At 41.8% G+C, this 17,385-nt stretch overlaps 1 protein-coding gene across 1 annotated transcript in view; it reads left to right on the top strand.

Annotated features, from left to right (window-relative positions):
• DAAM2 (dishevelled associated activator of morphogenesis 2) overlaps positions 1-17,385 on the top strand; it is a 185,608-nt gene that overhangs the window by 79,004 nt on the left and 89,219 nt on the right. Inside the window, exon 3 of the mRNA XM_009331081.1 lies at positions 8,484-8,573. Coding sequence (XP_009329356.1) covers positions 8,484-8,573 — 90 coding nt within the window. The remainder of the gene's footprint in view (positions 1-8,483; positions 8,574-17,385) is intronic.

Consider the following 17,385-nt stretch of genomic DNA (forward strand, 5'->3'; position numbering starts at 1 on the left):
TGCAAAATAAATGTCTCTGCCAAAAAGCAGTGCCCTTGATGGATGAAATTCTTACTCTGCTGCTGAGCCTTAAGAATGAGTAACTTCTGTGTTGGCAGGGTAGAAAAGAAACACATCTTCCAATACTTAAACATCAGATGCTTTCTGTCTTGTACTGTCATGACTGAGAATCAAGAGATTTGGGCCCCTAGTATTGAAGGGGTTGTAAAGCCACAACTTTTTGAAAAAGCAAGAAGGAAAAAGAGTATAATGGGAATCGCAGCCTTTTGTTTGTCTGCTTTTCTGCTTTACAGTCAGATCTGTGGCAGTAGCTGAAATGTAAACATTGCTTCCTATGCCAGCAGGCTGTGTGAGCAACTCATGTGTGCACAGTGGTTTCATCATGCACAAATGTAACGATAAAACATAGTAGGTATGGGCAGATGTTATGTGATGTCTTACGTATATAGTTCTTGTGTATGTAAGGTGTGAGCGGCATACATATCTGCACATACACATACTATGTGTATGCAAATGCATGGAAACCCCATGATGTTTTGCAGTGATCCATCTAATTCTTATCAATTGGGAAACTGATCAAAATGTTACTCCCCAGCCTCACATGGTGTGTTGTTTCTGTGTGCCTTACAAAGGCTGCTTTTATTTCTAAGGGTTAGGATGAGATGGAAGAGCTTGAGGGGAAGGAAGGGTTTGTTCTGGGGGTTGTTTTGCTTTTTCTTCATGGGTTATCAGTGGACTTGGGACATATATCAGGTGCCCAAGCGGGAACTTTTAACCAATGTGTTGCATCTGGAGATGTGCTAGCTGTGTGGGTGGTAGTGCTGTTGCCTGTTGAAAGAGCATCTGCCATCAAGTTCTGCTGTGGGTATAGCCATGCAGTTGTGCCAGGCACAGCCCTGAGAAGGTAGGGATGGGAACTGGTTGTTGTCTAGGGAAGGATGCTCTGTTTCACTTCTCTCAATGCCTGCCTCAATCACACTCCAGTGTTTGCAGCTGCATACTAGGTAAAGCCTGTGAAATGTTTCTCTTTTTTTAGGGAGCTTTGCTGAGTGGTACTTTTTTTGCACTGCTCATTGCCTACACTCATGTACAAACTGAAGCAGTTTGTGGTGTTGAATGAACCTTGTTCTCTGACAGTTCAGACAGGCAGTCTTTCAGAATGCCTTATGGCCCTCCTCAGTATTGGAAATGTGCACTCTTCCAGCAGGCTGCCTCTTACATGTCAGCCTGGTGAGCTGGATTAAACAAAGCAATGGAAGGAAAACTGTAGGGGAACAATCCTATACTGTCCCCTGGAGGTGGACACAGAGATTAAATGGGGAAGGTTTATCTCTTCTACTTGAAGGATTCATAAGCTCTTTGCAAAGAGACTGAGATCTGAAGAAGATTGATTTTCTTTATTCACTCACTGCAGTTATCTTTGAAGCAGCTTTTTGGACAGCTGCCTCTGGACCTGTGATGAGAGTGTCTCCACTCCTCCCCGACCTCCCTCCCTGGTGGGCAGAGGCACAGCTCGAATGTGAGCCACCAGACTAACCTGTTTGTTATTTGCCAACAGAACCTGGCATAGGCAGCATGAACTGAAAAATAAAGGTTCCTGGGACTGCTGTTAATGTAAAGTGTAGCTTTCAGGCAATATAAGTCATGTGTTAGCAATACGGTTCTGCTCAGTTCGCTTGTTAAAGCTATAATAGTTATGCTGGATTGGATTCTCTATTGCAAAGGCTTGTAGCTGCTGACAACCTCCTCCCTGATCTCCTTCCACTGCTTCCCCTTCCTCTGCAGTCCCAGACATGTCAGTGCTATTTATCTCATGTCAGCTTGAGTTGTACTTCAGCATTGATTAACCCACCACCAACTATTCCCTCAAAGTGATTGCACATGAACATGAACCTTCTCTGGGGCCTGCCAGTGGATGCTGGATGGGATCCCATGGTGTGTCATAATCACTGTTTACTTTGTACAAGCTTTAAATAAATTCATTCAGGGCATAAGGCTGTCAGCTGTGCTGTGCCACTTGGGAGCATCAGTGGAACCGGAATATGGCCCTCTTGGAGACATAGTGACAGACATCTATATAAATGACCTTGGGGAACCTGAGGCAACAGGTATCATACTGTACAGGGAATTTATTATACTGGCAACAGTGTATTATACTTCATTCTGTAACTTGGGTGGGTTTGATGCTGTTAAGAGACTGAGAGAGAATAATTGATGAGGTGGATAAGGGAGAGTGCATTTGTGCATGGCAGGAAAAAAGGGTCAAGGGGAATGAGAAAAAGATTAGAGAGGGGGGAAAAGAAAAGGTAGGTGTGTGCAAGAGAAAGGAAAAAAGAAGGAATGGGGATGTAAACAGGAAGCAAGATAAGAGTGGTTCATTTAACTAAAATTCATACAGTGCAAGGTCATAATGTAAAAATGAATGTACCCTTGGAACCTAAATTTTTGAGGTGAGTATGCAAGCAAGTTATTAAAATAAAAAGTCTTCAAATCATGGAGGTTTTCTAGAGTGTGTAAAGGCATCCTCAGTTTTGTTCCCTATTGGGTGGCTCACAAAGAACCATTAAGGGTAACGCTGGTGTGACTGAGCAAAAGGAAAACTTTGGAGCCACGCGAAAAAATATTTGCGAATACCAATGCCATCCCCATCTTGAAAGGGAGATTAACTCACTCACATCACAGAATCAGCCATTTTTTTGAGGCAGGGAGTTGGGAAGTGTTTGGCCATCTACAGAGTTTGCTCTGTGGCTTTGTATTTGCGGGGCTTTTGCACAGCCCTCTGAAGCTTTTGGTGCTGGTCACAGGTCAGATAACTGCCGGTCTCGTCTGTTCTGGATGTTCTTAAGTTTCCGTTTTGAGTTTAACAAGAGAGTAAAGTTTAACCTTTCTGGGGAGCTTTGCCAGTTTGTGCCATCTGAAGATTTGGTTCCCATGGTGCCTATTGATGCCGAGACCTGGCTGTCATTTTGCTTGAGTACCCATCTACTGCTAAAGAACCGAACAGTGCAAAGGAGCTGTAATCAGACAGTCAAATTAGGCATCTCTGAACAGCAGAAGCGATGAAGCCTATTTGCCAATGTATTACGTCTTAGTGTTGGATTCTGTGGTGTAAAATAAAGATTGATTTCATGCCAAAGCTATTCACTCTGGGGATGGTAAAAGGATTTCATTCTTTAATAATTCTTTAATAATTGCCTGAATATGTTTGTAGGCAGAAATAAACATTTAAAAAATGAGAATATGCTTTTAGATGTCACTAACTTCTCTCAGTCATAAAAAAAAAAACATTAAATGTGAAACACAGGCCTAGGATGGATGCGCATAGAAAAGATGTGTTTTTAAGAGCACTGTAAGAAAGAGAGACTGTGACATACAGACAAAAATTAAAAGTGTAACTCAACTATCTGTAGCTGAAATTATAAGAAATTGATGAAACAAGGCAGGTATCCAACTAAACATAAGAAAAGAAGCAAAATCTCCTCTCCCTCCTGGGAAAATATTAATCAAGTTATTGCCTGCAGTAAACAAAACATATCATGTCAGAATTCTGTGTTTCATCATGTTGGAAATGCTATGCACGATTCATTAAACTTTTATGAAGACAAAACAAAACCAAAAAAACAACAACCAAAAAACCCACAACCCAACCCAAAAAACAACCCCACCAGCCTCTGAAGGTTGGTTGGTTGTTTTGGGTTTGGTTTTTTTTTTTTTTTTGTTTTTTTTTAAAATGAAGCAACTGTCTGACCTTAAGTCAGTGGAAAACAACCCCACCAGCCTCTGAAGGTTGGTTGGTTGTTTTGGGTTTGGTTTTTTTTTTTTTTTTTGTTTTTTATAAAATGAAGCAACTGTCTGACCTTAAGTCAGTGGGAAGCTCCCTGGTGACCAGGAAGTCCAGCAGCCAGTGGAACTGGGACAAGTAGAATGAGAAACTGGAACCGAGGAAATCTCCCATGAGCATCCAAATATCCCTGGAGAACCAAGTTTTGGGGCTCTTGATCTCCAGCATTCTGACTTGAAGCCAAGAGGTGCTGGAGCCCTGAAGCTGTGATAGTCTGTGTACTTATAGTCTTGAGGTTTCCATCCTACCCCTGCTGTGACTTCAGCATCAATATGTTAAAAATGGGTGGTCTCGTGTCTTTGAGTATGTTACTAAGTTTGCCTTTCAAACTATTTCAAGTTTTCCCCATTTAAATTCCAAAATTCCTATGGACTGTATAAGTCTTCTTGCAAGGCCAGGTGAAGTAGACTGGTGAAGGAGCAGCTATCCTGTGACTCTGTCCCACCTTTCCACAGATGACTGAATAGTGGAAATGCAATACACATTTCAGTACAGAGATGCTGGTGGGCATTAAAGGTTCTCCTTTAGTGGTTCTCTCTCCAGCTGAACACTCTTCTACATTCCCAAAATATTACTTTTTCTCTGTATTAATTTCATTTCACGTCACTAAGAAAAGTGCTGCCCAGTCCAGGTTAGAAATACTTTTCTGTTCAACTTTTCCGGGGCTTTGAGTGATTTCATTATCGAGCTGATGGCTACCCAGCATCAAATCCAGCTTTCACACTTTGATGAATGTTCCCAAAAACAAGGGACATAATGTGGTTTTAAAACCCACAAAATACTGGGTTTATGTTTCCTACCCATTCCTCCTCCTTGTTCCCTTTCTTTCTCTCTGTCTCTTATTTCCTTGGGTTGTAGCCATTTTGAATGGAGGCCATCTTCCCTTTGGCCTGAGAACTGGACTGGAAATATCTGAACCTCAAATCCAGCTCTAGTACATTTTAAATATTTTATCATTGAAATTCAATCTGTGTAAGTAAAAAAAAAATGCCCACATGAAAGTGAAATTAACTGAATGTATCCCCCTCTCAGTAAAGAAAATAAAATAGGAAATAGATAAAGGAGAGAAATGTAAGGATTATTAACTGGAGGTACTTTACATCTCCCTCAGGCCAGCCTGGCAAATGTCTTTTTAATCTGTGTTTCATGAGAACGCTTGCAACTTCAAGTATTTTTAAGAGCCAGGAGGCTGAGCTCCATTGTGCAGGGTCATGCTGGCATGAATTGCTGGAACTGAGCCACCCATCCAAGGCATAGAAGAGGAGTTACTGCATTTCTGTTGGGAAACTGGCACAGGTGATGGAGGAGGGCGTTTTCCCCGCTTTGTTCTGACCGACCCTTTTTTCTTGCCCTTTACATTTGCTCCCTGGGCGTTCGGTCACGTCGGCTTCCTCAGCCTGGCTTCAGCCCCAGTCTTGATGACTGCATTCAAAGTTTGTAGTTCTTCCCCTTTCCTGCCAACCTTTGCAACTCCTTTCTCCTTCAATAGCTGCTTGCCGTCACTGAGCTAACTCTAGGGTCTGAGACAGATCTGCTTCTGTCGTTGGCTCAGAATGACCTATTCATGGACCAAATTACCCTTCTGAAATTTATTCTTTCTGTTGTTCCTCCTGCTTCCCTCCAAGGCAGCAAGTTTCCTGATGTGCCATCTGTTAGGATCCTGAGTCAGAATAGGAAAATGGCCTGCATGATCCAGGATCTTCTTTCTTAGCTAGAGCCAGGGGTTTCCTGTGCAGTCACAGTGGTCTTCTGATCTTCTCCTATGGAAAGGGGATGGGAGAGGTAAGACGATTTGGAGGGTTCCAGAAGAAGGGTTCATGTCTTTTGTATTTTGGAGGGATTTCTTGGTTCTTTATAGGGTGGGATTTGATTAATTATATAGGTAGAGGGGAGCATGTAGGCCTCTTCAGTTCTTCCCACTCCTTTCTTCCTCTCAGTGAAGGAGCGCACTTGCTGAAGACTAACTTCAGGAAAGGGTGTTGAAGAGTTTGACTGCTGCTTTGCCTTCTGGAAAAAATGTCGCGTTGCCTGCTGAAGACAAGTGGAAGCATGGGTATATGCTGACCTGGGGGTTAGAACCCAGCATTTTGCCTCATAATGAAGACAAACACTAGCTGTTTCAAAAGGAAGGGTAATCCGTCCCCGTGTGTTATTTTCCAGTCAGGTGTGTTTGGGTCTGCCTCTGGTGATCATATTATGCCTGGAACCCTGAGCAGTTTCCTTGTTACTATGTTACCTGAGCTAATGTGATGACTTCTGATGTTCTTCTGGCTTAATCTACCCTCCTGAGTCACAACAAAGTAGGGTGTGGATGTACTTTGTTCCCACTGGAACTTCCATCCTTTCAAACTACCTTTCTAGGCTTCTGTCCTGAAAAGAATGTCATGCTATCAGGATGCAAAATTACATGACTGGAAGTTGCATATTCTTATTGCCCCATTGAAGGCAGAGTGCTCTTTATGTCCCTGATACTGCCAGTGTCCAGGGCAGTGTCTAGAAGCTGCTAAGCGTCAGCATCTTGCCCTCTGGGAGATTTTAGTCAATAGGAGCATTCTTTTGATGAAATGGTTGTCTTGAACTATATTGGTTGAGATCATCATTCGGTTCTGTGCACAGTTTCTGGGAAAAGCTTTTGCTGCTTGTCTGATCTGCCACCAGACTCCAGAAAAAGCAGTATGGATTAGAAAACCAAGTTAGTTGCTCTTTATTAAGAAGAGAAAAAGAAAAAAAAAAAAAAAAAAAAAAAAAGAAAAAAAAGGGGAAAAAAAAATTCCTTTAGCTAAGATCATTAAACAGTTCAATAAAACAATCATAATTTTTCTAAGAATTTAGCTGAGCCCAGCCAGCTCATTTCAGATGTGTATTCTGGCCTCTTTGGTGGTTCTTCCAAACCTGGCATTTCTGATTCCCTGTCTGCCCCTCCTTTCCCTCCCACATGCTTGACCTCCAACAGCATTCCTTCGCTTGTCTTAAGACCTTACATGTCGTTTCACTCTCCCTCTCCCCCCAAGAATGTGATCCTGGCCTCAGCTTTCTAATTGTGTGTAGCAAGGATAAAACTCCTTGCCTCGCTTGGCTGCCCCCTTGTTTGGAAACTCACCCTAAACATTTCCACATGGTTTGCACTCTTTTTGCACAGCTAAAATTTTTGGGGGCTTTTTTCTTTTTTTTTTTTTTTTCCTTTAAACTTTTTCTTGTTTAAAAAAACCCTCCAGCTTCTTCTACCTTGGGCTGCTGGCACTGACCTCGCCTTGTTACTGTTTGCATTTCTTTTGTACCTTTTTGCAGCTGAAATCTCTGTGGGCTTTTAAATCTGTCAGCAGCCGCTACCAGGCTCAGTGTGCAATTTAGCTCACTGTTTTCACAAGTTTCCCAGCCCTGAACGCTTTCCAAATGAGCCATTGTTGGGCTGAGTTAAAGAGGTATTGTCTCTGCTTGGGCTAGGTTAGTGTGGGTGCCAGAATCTGCATGTGCAGCGTTCTTAGTGCTGCAATGTCATTTTGATGTTGGACCCCTGGATACTTCCTTCTCCAAACACTTTCAGATAGATAGGAAAAAGAAAACCCTGCCAAAACTGATTCATTGAAACATTATTGGAAACTTGTCTTCATATTGCTGAAACTCTCATTTAGACATCTTCATCTGTCCCTGCACATGCAGGCTGCTTGCTATGAAGACCATTCTTATTTGTTTAATTCCCATTAGCACCTGAAACTGGCAGCTGTGATTGGAACCCTGTTCTGGACAGTGCTGAATAAACACAGAGCAAGTAGCAGTCTCTGCTTTGGTGCTTTTAGAGACACGTTGTATAGGAAGAGAGTCTATTGTTATCCACCTTTTACAGAAGAGAAACTGAAGCTGGGGAATTCGGTGGTGTATCCAGAGAGAGCTTGTGACAGAGTTGGGAGTCAGTTCCAGATCACAGCATTATCCTTCATTTTACAAATGTAATTTTGGCTAGGCTCTAAAAGGGTGTGTTCCACTGAACTCACTTTTCTTAACAGAGACTGAATTTGCTGGTCTGTTCAACCTGATGTGATGCTGTGCAGAGATACGTCCTTTATGTCTGAAATGCTGGTTGTCTTTTGCTGGGGACTGTGTGGTTCAGAGGACAAACATCTGGACAAACATTTCAACCTGTAGGTTGCTGTTGGCATTACTGCCACTAGACAACTGTCTCGTGACTTTTGTTTAAAAGATACAGAGATTTCACTGTATTCCTATGGAAGACCAAGCTGGTACTGGAGACCAGGAAAAAGGTGTGTGGAATCTTTAGCCTTTTTCTAAGAGTCATGAGGAGTGTCTGTGTCATATAAGCCAGTGTTTTGAGTTTTTCACTTCATGCCTTTCATGTGATCTTTCCCATCCTTGACTAATCATTAGTAATGGAAGTTTGACATGAGAGTTGTTCAGGCTGCCTCTCTTCGTAGGTTCTGCTCTGACAGGGAGAACTCGCCGTAGCAAGGTAAAAATTATGAAACCAATAATCTTTGGAGTCTTTGGGAGCCACTAAGTCCTCTGCCTTTTGATTGAAGGCTAGTCAACATACCTGATCTAGATTCCTTTCAACCTATTAGAAGCTACCAGTGCAGCTGTTGACTGTTTTTTTTTTTTTTCTGTTTTTCTTTTTCACAATCTCCAGGATGAATTGGATCTCACAGACAAGAACAGAGAGGCTATGTTTGCACTCCCTCCAGAGAAGAAATGGCAGATTTACTGCAGCAAAAAGAAGGTATTACTGTCGTCCTGACTGAAGTAACTCACCAATAAATTCTGTCTGCATGTACATAATTACTGATATACAGCTAGATTTGAACTATGTGTTTATCTACTGTTTACTCAGGAACACGAGGAAGTGTTGTAAGGTTTTTTTATCAGCATGAATATGGCACAACTTTCTTATAAGTAGTGTCTGCATGTGTGATTTCTGAAGAGAATGTTAACAAGTTAAAATCATACGTTGTGCCATTTTGGATCTTTTACATGTTTGGTTTTGGGTTTGGTTTTTTTTTTTCTTTGAGCTGGAAGAAAAGCTGTGATGGAAATGTTTTAAGGAATTTTTAAAAACTTTTGTAGGTTGCTTAGAATAGAAAATGTATTACTGAAATCTTTCAGGATGTCCTCAAATATCTGTAAAGTATCTAGTAATAGTGATGTCTTAAAACTTGGTAGTTCGAGGTCTTCCAGAGCTTGTAGGAAATGTTCCATATTGCACCGGAAAATGAAGAAGATCTGCTGCTATCAATTTCTATGTAACGCTTCTCCATTCAAAGTCTTCAAATTTCTGACAAACCGGTGAGAGGGGCAGTAAATCAGAGGCTGGTGTATCACACTGGGTATTTTGTCACTGGCAGAATGATGGCCAAGTGAATTGACAAGTTGTATCGCTGTTGTGAAACTTGTAAAAGAGGAATTCCTGCAGGAGTGGTGTGGTGGAAAAGTTTTGCTGCTCTAGGAAGGAAACAGACAATCAGAAACAAAGATAGCCCCAATAGCATGTATTCATTAACAATAAATGTTAAGAAAAAAAGGTGTGGTGAGTTGTTGGTTAGTTTTATTTCCCAAATGTGCAAGTCATGCTATGAGAGCATCAGTCTTTATATGTAAGTCCACATAACAGAAGCTGAAAGAGGAGATTTAGATTTCAATACCGAAGACGGCAGATTGAAACCCTGATGGTGGTCCTTCTGAGGTTGTTTGCTGCCTGCCTTTCCTCGGGGGAGGGGGGGGGGGGGGGGGGAATTATCTTTCTTACCTTGTAATTAAAGAAAATCTCAGCCAAACCAATCAGATGGGTGCTTTGCATGTGTGTTCCTTTTGGTTGAAATGCATCACACAGGGAAGTTAATAGCAACAAATTAGTTACAGTGCCTCTGAGCTAGCAATAGTTCAGGAAGTGCGTAAGAGCTGTCTAGGCTCGGTTGTCTTTGGTGCTCTCTCCATTCTTCTCCCTGCTGGTACACAGAGCTTGCAAGTGGAGGGAAGGTGCAGGCTGCTGTGGTTAATATCTGCTTTACATTTTTGCTGGCCGACTCAGCTGGCTTTTTCAGCTCTGGTGGGAGAGGATCTATTTGTAGCCATCTTAGAGAACCACACATTCCACCTCCTGGACCAGTCAGCCTTGGCAGGAAGATTCAGGCTTTAATGTATTTAATATGTTGGTTGGATTCACTATGTTACACGTGGGGGTTTTTTTGGTTGGTTTGGTTTTTTGTTTTCTTTTTTTTTTTTTTTTTTTTAAAGCAGTGGATTTGATATAGGAATCTTGAAGACCTCCAGAGTTAAAGGAGCTGCATACTGGAAAATCTTTATAATGCATTTATAGTGCAACCTCAGTTAGATGAACTCCAGCTATCCAAAATGATGTGCTAACTGGAACAGGATACTGTTGCCAGATGTCTATTCATTACATTGTAGATACTTTCAATTACTTGAAACCTTAACTGTCCAATGTTATTCATTGTTTCCCTCACAGGCAGTCAGATGATGGGTGATGACATATCTCTCTCTCTCTAGCCTACTACCTAATCCACCTATCATCATTGTTTTACAGTGACAGAGAAGCTTGTTGCAGGCTTCCCTTTAGAGGAAAGCCGTCTTTTCCCTGAAGAATTTGTAATCCAATTTTAGCCACAAAGGGCCCAATTCCTCACTTGTCAGAACGCTGTCGGCCATCCAGGACAAGCCCCCAGAGAGCTCTGTCTTGCTGATGTTGGGTTCTTTGAGTTTCCTGGGAAGCGAGGGCTCTATGCTTTGTAACATGGCAAGTGAAAACACTATGAACTAGAAGGTCAAGAAGTGCAGGTTGAGTCGACTGTTCACAGTCATTAGTCTCAGATGGCTTTTCTAGTCTAGAAGGTCAGAGCTTCCTGATTTGCTCCAAAGGTGGTGAGATTAGTGGACTGTCTTAAGTAAACCAATGTCACCTGCAAAAATGAAGATCGGTCATTGTCCATTTATCTTGGCAGTTAGACTTCGGATATAATCTTCTATGGTACTTGTTCCCAATGTGGTAGCAGAAAGTCACTATTGCATCAAAAAACTCATTCCATCCGTTTCTGATACCAAGCCCTGGTGAAGAAATGGGGGAAGACATGTAAGTCTGTGCATTTAAAGTTATACACCGGGGCACAGTTTGCCAATCAACATTCCACAGTACTCAAAGGAGATTCAGTTCTGGATTGAAATTTCATTATTGTGGCTGATATCTACAGAGGAGCGTTCACCTAGTATTATACAGCCATGCTTGCTGTGGTCACTTTTGGCCATTCTGGGTTCATATCTGAAACCATTAGTACTAAAAACTGTCTCGAATGGGTGATTTAGATCGCTTAAAGAACCACTGTCAAAGGTATTAGCAAAAGTGGTTTTAATATGATGTTGTAGAAGTGCGACTTAACAAAGTTTGATGGTGAGGTTCACTCTATTACCATGCGGCACAATCATTTGAAAAATGATTCAAAGTTACCATGGCACAAATCAAAGTTACCATACTACAAGGTTATGCGCTATATTGGTTGCTTACCAAAGATCTGCCGTTGGTGGAAGGTCTCTCTGCCAGATGGCAGCGTGTGGTCCTTCGGTTCAAGTATTGACCCCAACCCCAGTAAAAATTGGGAGGCTACACTACGCATACTCCACGCAGCCGCTGTACTCCCCAACTCAAAAATCACCATTGTCCTGCAGTATCCAATTTTTGCTCCGGCACAAACTGGAATTTCTGAAGTAATAGCAGATTTGGAAAAACAGCACATTATTTCCAGAACGCACTCCCCATAAAAACAAATCACCAAAGATTCGATCTAAAGGAGTAGCTTCAGCTAGTGGCTATACTGAATGCTTCACTCTCATTTGTGGAGTAGCTATGTGCAAGGAATAAAGGCTGCTCTGTTGGAAAATGTTAATGTGTTCTCAGTCTCACCTGTCCTCTACCTTGCCATTAATCAGTACAGAGTGTACAATGAGAGATGCAGTTGTCTTAATTTGCATCAGAAGAATTATTAATCAGTCACCACTAATGGCACCCTGACCCTTTACCCAAAACAACAGTACTACATGTTTTAGATTGCCTCTTTCTCTGTAGTATGAGCTTCCCCTGATACCATACTGAGTTATAAGCAAAGCCATATGTAGACAGTATGCAAATGATGACATCCTCCCCCAGTTTAGGTATTTTATTCTGGTTTTGTTGAGGATAATCTTCATGTCTCACCATCAGCTGAAATTTAGACTTACATAAAACATATAAACCACTTCTGTAATTCCTTCCTGTAAAATTATCTCTAGATTTCCTACTAGTTATATGTTTTGCAGGAATTAGATCAAGCACTAGACCATGCTTTCAAATGTATTTATTTGTAAATGGTAAAATTTCTGATGTCAAGGTTTAGAAAACTGCTGTTTTTCAGTGCTGTTTTACCAGGAGCTGGTACTAAAGTACATAATCTCATTAAATACTGATCAAATAATGATATGGAAAGAAGACGTTGTCAGCTCCATTATTTCATCTGTAAATGAGCTCATACTGGGATCCTAAAAAGGGTAGAAAATGCAGGCATTGCACTGCTTCGGCACACATTGCTTTGGATGCAGTCTGCATTTCTAAGAATGAGGCCTCATTCTGCCGGCATTAGCTTATTGCCTTCTGTACAATCCTACAAGCTCTGAGACTTATTACTGTTGGAAAGCAAGTCAAGTTGTTTTCTTTTTATGGCCTTTCCTGCCTCCAGAGACTAATTCGTAAGCCTTCAGTTGAGCAGATTTTAGTAGGAAGCACACACATTTTGCAGAGTTAAACAAGTTGGTTTTTTTTAATTCTGTGTTTCTTTGGGGGAAAAATTGGTAGCAAATCTCTTTCCAAAGTACATTCAAACTGGACTAGCTCTATCACACAGCTTCTCTCCAAACAAACAAACAAAGCCAACAAAAGCTCAATCCTAATAACTATGTTGAGCTCTCCTAGATATTTTGGGGTTATTTTGTACTCTTGTGATTTTAGTTGTACCCTAGAATAGCTGCTTTGAGCTGATTGTGCTTTGCCTGCACAAGTGAGATTATTCAAACTCAAGTAGTGAAGCAATAATCAGCACACTGCAACTTTCCAGAAACAGGCATTTATGGCATCTAAAAAAAGAGTACATGCTTATAATCCTTAAATTGTTTATACCTTTTCTATTATGGGAAACAGATCTAGAGAAAGGCTTTTCCACAGTAGCAAAATAGGCTTTAAAAATTCTGAGGAAAATTTATCTGAACCATATGCTGTAACAGCCAGTATGCAGAAAAAGAGAATTTCCTTATGATTCCATCGCCTGCAATTATTTTTTTAATATGTGTCAATTATATTTTTCATCTACCTGATGAATAAAAAAACTAGGAAACTGAATATAAGAATAGGAGTCAGGAAACTCCTTGGTTCTAAAAGTCTGTGATCTAAATTGTTGTGTAATTTCAAATAACTTGTCATTATTATGTTGATATATAAATACATTTCTCTCTACCTAAAAGAAAGAGTAGCAAAGTTAGGAAACTTTGTGGCAATGTTCTGGCCATGCCATCCTCTCATGACTTTTCCCTGCACTATATACACAACTTGGCTGCATACAACATTCCTTTTTCCTTTCTCCTTTCTCCTTTTTTTCCTTTTTTAAGATACAGTCTTAAAAATCTGAATATATTTTCAGTTTAAGCACTGTTCATTCTTTTTCCTTGCTGCACCTATCTGTCTTCTAAGGTATTCTTGTAGGAATGGATTTTGTGGTGAAGTCTCCAGACTTGGGAGAGCTCGCTGCAAGGAGGAGGAAGGATGGAGTGGAAGGCACTTTTGTGCATTACACAGTCACTAGGGAGTCCAAGTCCTTTGGACTGAGGTTGCAGATCAGTGCTGAAACCAGCGAAGCTGCAGTCCAGGTGCAGGGTGCCCCGGATGCCCTTCTAGAGAAGGCTTACACCTCTCCCACAAAGAAGCAGCAAATACTGCTGCATCACCTGTTCAGTTCCCTTTTCATAACGTGAGGGCTGCATTCAGCCCTACATTAGGCTTCAGAATGCCCTGGGGAATCCTAGCCTTAGTCAGACTTTAACTTCTAGTAGTTTTAGTGCAGTCTTTTTATACCATTTGCAGCTCAATTTCACAAACTCCCACTTTGGTCCCATGCTGGCCGTCTAACGTTAATGAAGATAATGTCTACATGTCAGGTTTGATTTTTTTTCTTTCTTTGAGAGTTTCTCTTTGAGCTTTGCCCTTGAGGTTTGCATTGTCAGCAAAATGTCACCATAAAAAGTATAGGTTGATATTGTGCAGCTGGATATAGAGTAAGATACTTCTGTCCTCCACCCCCTTGCCCACGCCTGCCTTCAGACTCCCACAGAGCTCTAACCAAAATTTCCAGTCCAAAATCAGGCTGTATTACTGCTATAAACCCTGCCTGAAATCCAGCTACAGTTCCAGCTTCCAGAGAGTGCAATTCACCCTATACCTTGGATTAATCCTCCTGTTAAAACTGTAAATATAAAAATTAATTCATGTGTATAGTATAAATTCATGTATGTACGTGTGTGTGTATATAAAAAAATAGATGAAATCTGCTGGAGGAATCTAAGCTGCTTTTGCAGCTTTTGATATAATTACCTTAGCCTACCAGGGATGAAGCAGAAGATGGATGCAAATACAAAACCTGGAGTCCTCCTTGCCTTTGGGGAAAACTTTCTGAAGTGAGTGAAAGTTCCTGCACCTACTGTTTGTTCTTGGGTTGCTCTGTTCTGTGTTTTTGCACTGTAAAGTGTAGTTTCAGCTTGGTTAAGATAGAGAGGCAGTTATTTCTCAGCTGAAGTGAACTGGCAAGGCTTTTCTTCCAAAACCCTGAGGTCTTTTCTGTGCATTTAAGGCTTCATATGGAGGCTCTAAGAGCAGAAGGCTGCATTACATCTGTTGGATCTAGACAGGAGTTCTGTGATTCTGGCTGTAGGAAAGTGTTCACTTCTTCAGGTTCCTACTTTAAAGTAGGAGATATACATGGAGATATTCAGAGGAAGATAGATATTCCCTAAAGAAGAGAGAAAATGGATCTTCATCTGGTCTCATTTAGTGATACAATATACCAGATGAAGATCACACCATTGTGTTGTCTGAGTGTGGGTTTTTGGTTTTGTATTGTCTGATCCGAGCTATGAAAGCCCTTTGGGGTTCATCCTTTCTGTATGAAGAGTGCCAAGCACGTGATTGTCTCATAATAAATGAAGTGGGTGGTTTGAAGTTGTATTGTTTTCAATTCTATCTTCTCGCAGTATTTTTTCCTCTTTGAAATACTCTTATGGTCTGTTATTGATTTGGAATATTAAACTGTTTTGGTTATGGATTTATAGCTGTAAGGAGCATTTAATGTGTCCCTTATAAGTTCCTTTCTTTAGAGTTGTTATTCCACACGCTGTATCTGGGAGCAGCAGACATGAACACACAAGATGATTTGCTGCAATGTTTGAGAAGCCATTTGTAAGGAATCCCAGTTTGATGGGGCTTGGATGTGACTTCACGAGAGTTGTTCTCCCAGCTTTTCATGAAGTGTTTAGAGGGAGTGTGTGTGTGTGTGTGTGCGCTTCTACTCTCTCTTCCCCTGGGAAGTCTGAAAAACGCACAGTAACCCTCACAGCACATGTGATAGCCTAAAAGCAAAAGCAGTTGGTAGACAGTAGGAGGCTGAAGAAGCTGTGTGGGACTTGGAGTGCTTAGTGCAAGTGTACTGCTGGCTAAACAATGAGGTTATCTGATGACCACAGGTCAAAGCCCACCCTGTACATCAGAGCTGGAGAATTAGACTTTTTCTGAAGTCTTTGGTGTATCAGAAAATTGTTTCTTTTCCTACCAGTGCTTCAGAAGTTTGTGGCAGGAGTTCAGCTCTTCAGTCAACATTTTAATTTAACTCAGTATTCAAACCTTGACAATGACCAGAACAACCTGATATAACTTTGAAATTAGCTCTGCTTTGAGCAGGTCCCTTCTGCCCAAGGCCCCTTCTGTCCCAAATTGTTCTGTGATTCTCTGAACTGACCATAAATCAAACTAGGAAAGCAGCTGTATAGCCCTATAAAGAAAGAGGGCAACAGTAAGGCTCTGTGCAACCTACTGCCTCCTGTATTATTGCTATGAGATCAACTCCCTGAAATAGGCTATAGCAGAAGATGTTATTTGATTCCCTCCCAGTGCCTGGGATCCATGGTTGCTTTTGGATTGAGTGACTGCATGACTTCCTTAGCTCAGGAGACTGCTGGTGAAACAGTCTGAAATGTGGAATTTCTCAAATGAATTCTCTGAAAATAGACTTGCTTTCAGTTAGCCTATGGCTCAGTGGAAATCTCATAACACTGGTAAGTCACAGTGGGAGGATGTTGCCCTTTGCAAACCACGGCTTTCCTTCAGCTGGATGTTTGGAAAATGCCAGCAGTTGTGGAGTTAACTTCCTTTTTTCCCACCACCATCTGTTCCTTTTTCTGTTAACAGAATGACTTCATGCTCAGATGTTTGGGATGATTTGTTAGCTTGATGCTGACATTGGGTCATTCCAGTATCTTTAGTCTAGGTATGGAAGACAGGCACATGGCTTCAAAAATTACTCTGTTATAAATGCAAGTAGGCTTTAGAGCAGTAAATTCAGAAACTCTGGCCTATGACAAGCACAGGACATAATGGGAAACAACAAAATGCAGCAAGAGCGTCACTTGAGGGCTAAGGAGAATCTCCATCCTTTATTGGATGCAGGAGAAACATACTGACAAAGGACAAGGAAAAGGCTGAGGTTCTTAATGCTGCCTTTGCCTCAGTCTTTAACAGCAAGACCAGTTGTTCTCTGGGTACCTAGCCCCCTGGGCTGGAAGACAGGGACAGGGAGCAGAATGAAGCCCCCATAATCCAAGGGGAAATGTTTAGCGACCTGCTACACCACTTATACACACACAAGTATGGGGCCAGATGGGATCCACCCAAGGGTACTGAGGGAGCTGGTGGAAGTGCTCACCAGGCCGCTTTCAATCCTTTATCAGCCGTCCTGGCTAACTGGGGAGGTCCCAGTTGACTGGAAGTTAGCAAACATGATGCCCATCTACAAGAAGGGCGGGAAGGAGGATCCGGGGAACCACAGGCCTGTCAGTCTGACCTCGGTGCCAGGGAAGGTTATGGAGCAGATCATCTTGAGTGCCATCACGCGGCACATACAGGAGGAGCAGGTGATCAGGCCCAGTCAGCATGGGTTTATGAAAGGCAGGTCCTGCTTGTCTAACCTGTTCTCCTTCTATGACAAGGTGACCCACTTAGTGGATAAGGGAAAGGCTGTGGTTGTTGTCTACCTAGACTTTAGTAAAGCCTTTGACACCGTTTCTCACAGCATTCTCCTGGAGAAACTGGCTGCTCATGGCTTGGATGAGTGTACTCTTTGCTGGGTAAAAAACTGGCTGGATGCCTGGGCCCAAAGAGTTGTGGTGAATGGAGTTCAATCCAGTTGGCGGCCGGTCACGAGCGGTGTTCCCCAGGGCTCAGTATTGGGGCCAGTTCT

Source organism: Pygoscelis adeliae, unplaced genomic scaffold (assembly GCF_000699105.1).
Source record: "Pygoscelis adeliae isolate BGI_AS28 unplaced genomic scaffold, ASM69910v1 Scaffold218, whole genome shotgun sequence".
Classification (NCBI taxonomy): Eukaryota; Metazoa; Chordata; class Aves; order Sphenisciformes; family Spheniscidae; genus Pygoscelis; species Pygoscelis adeliae.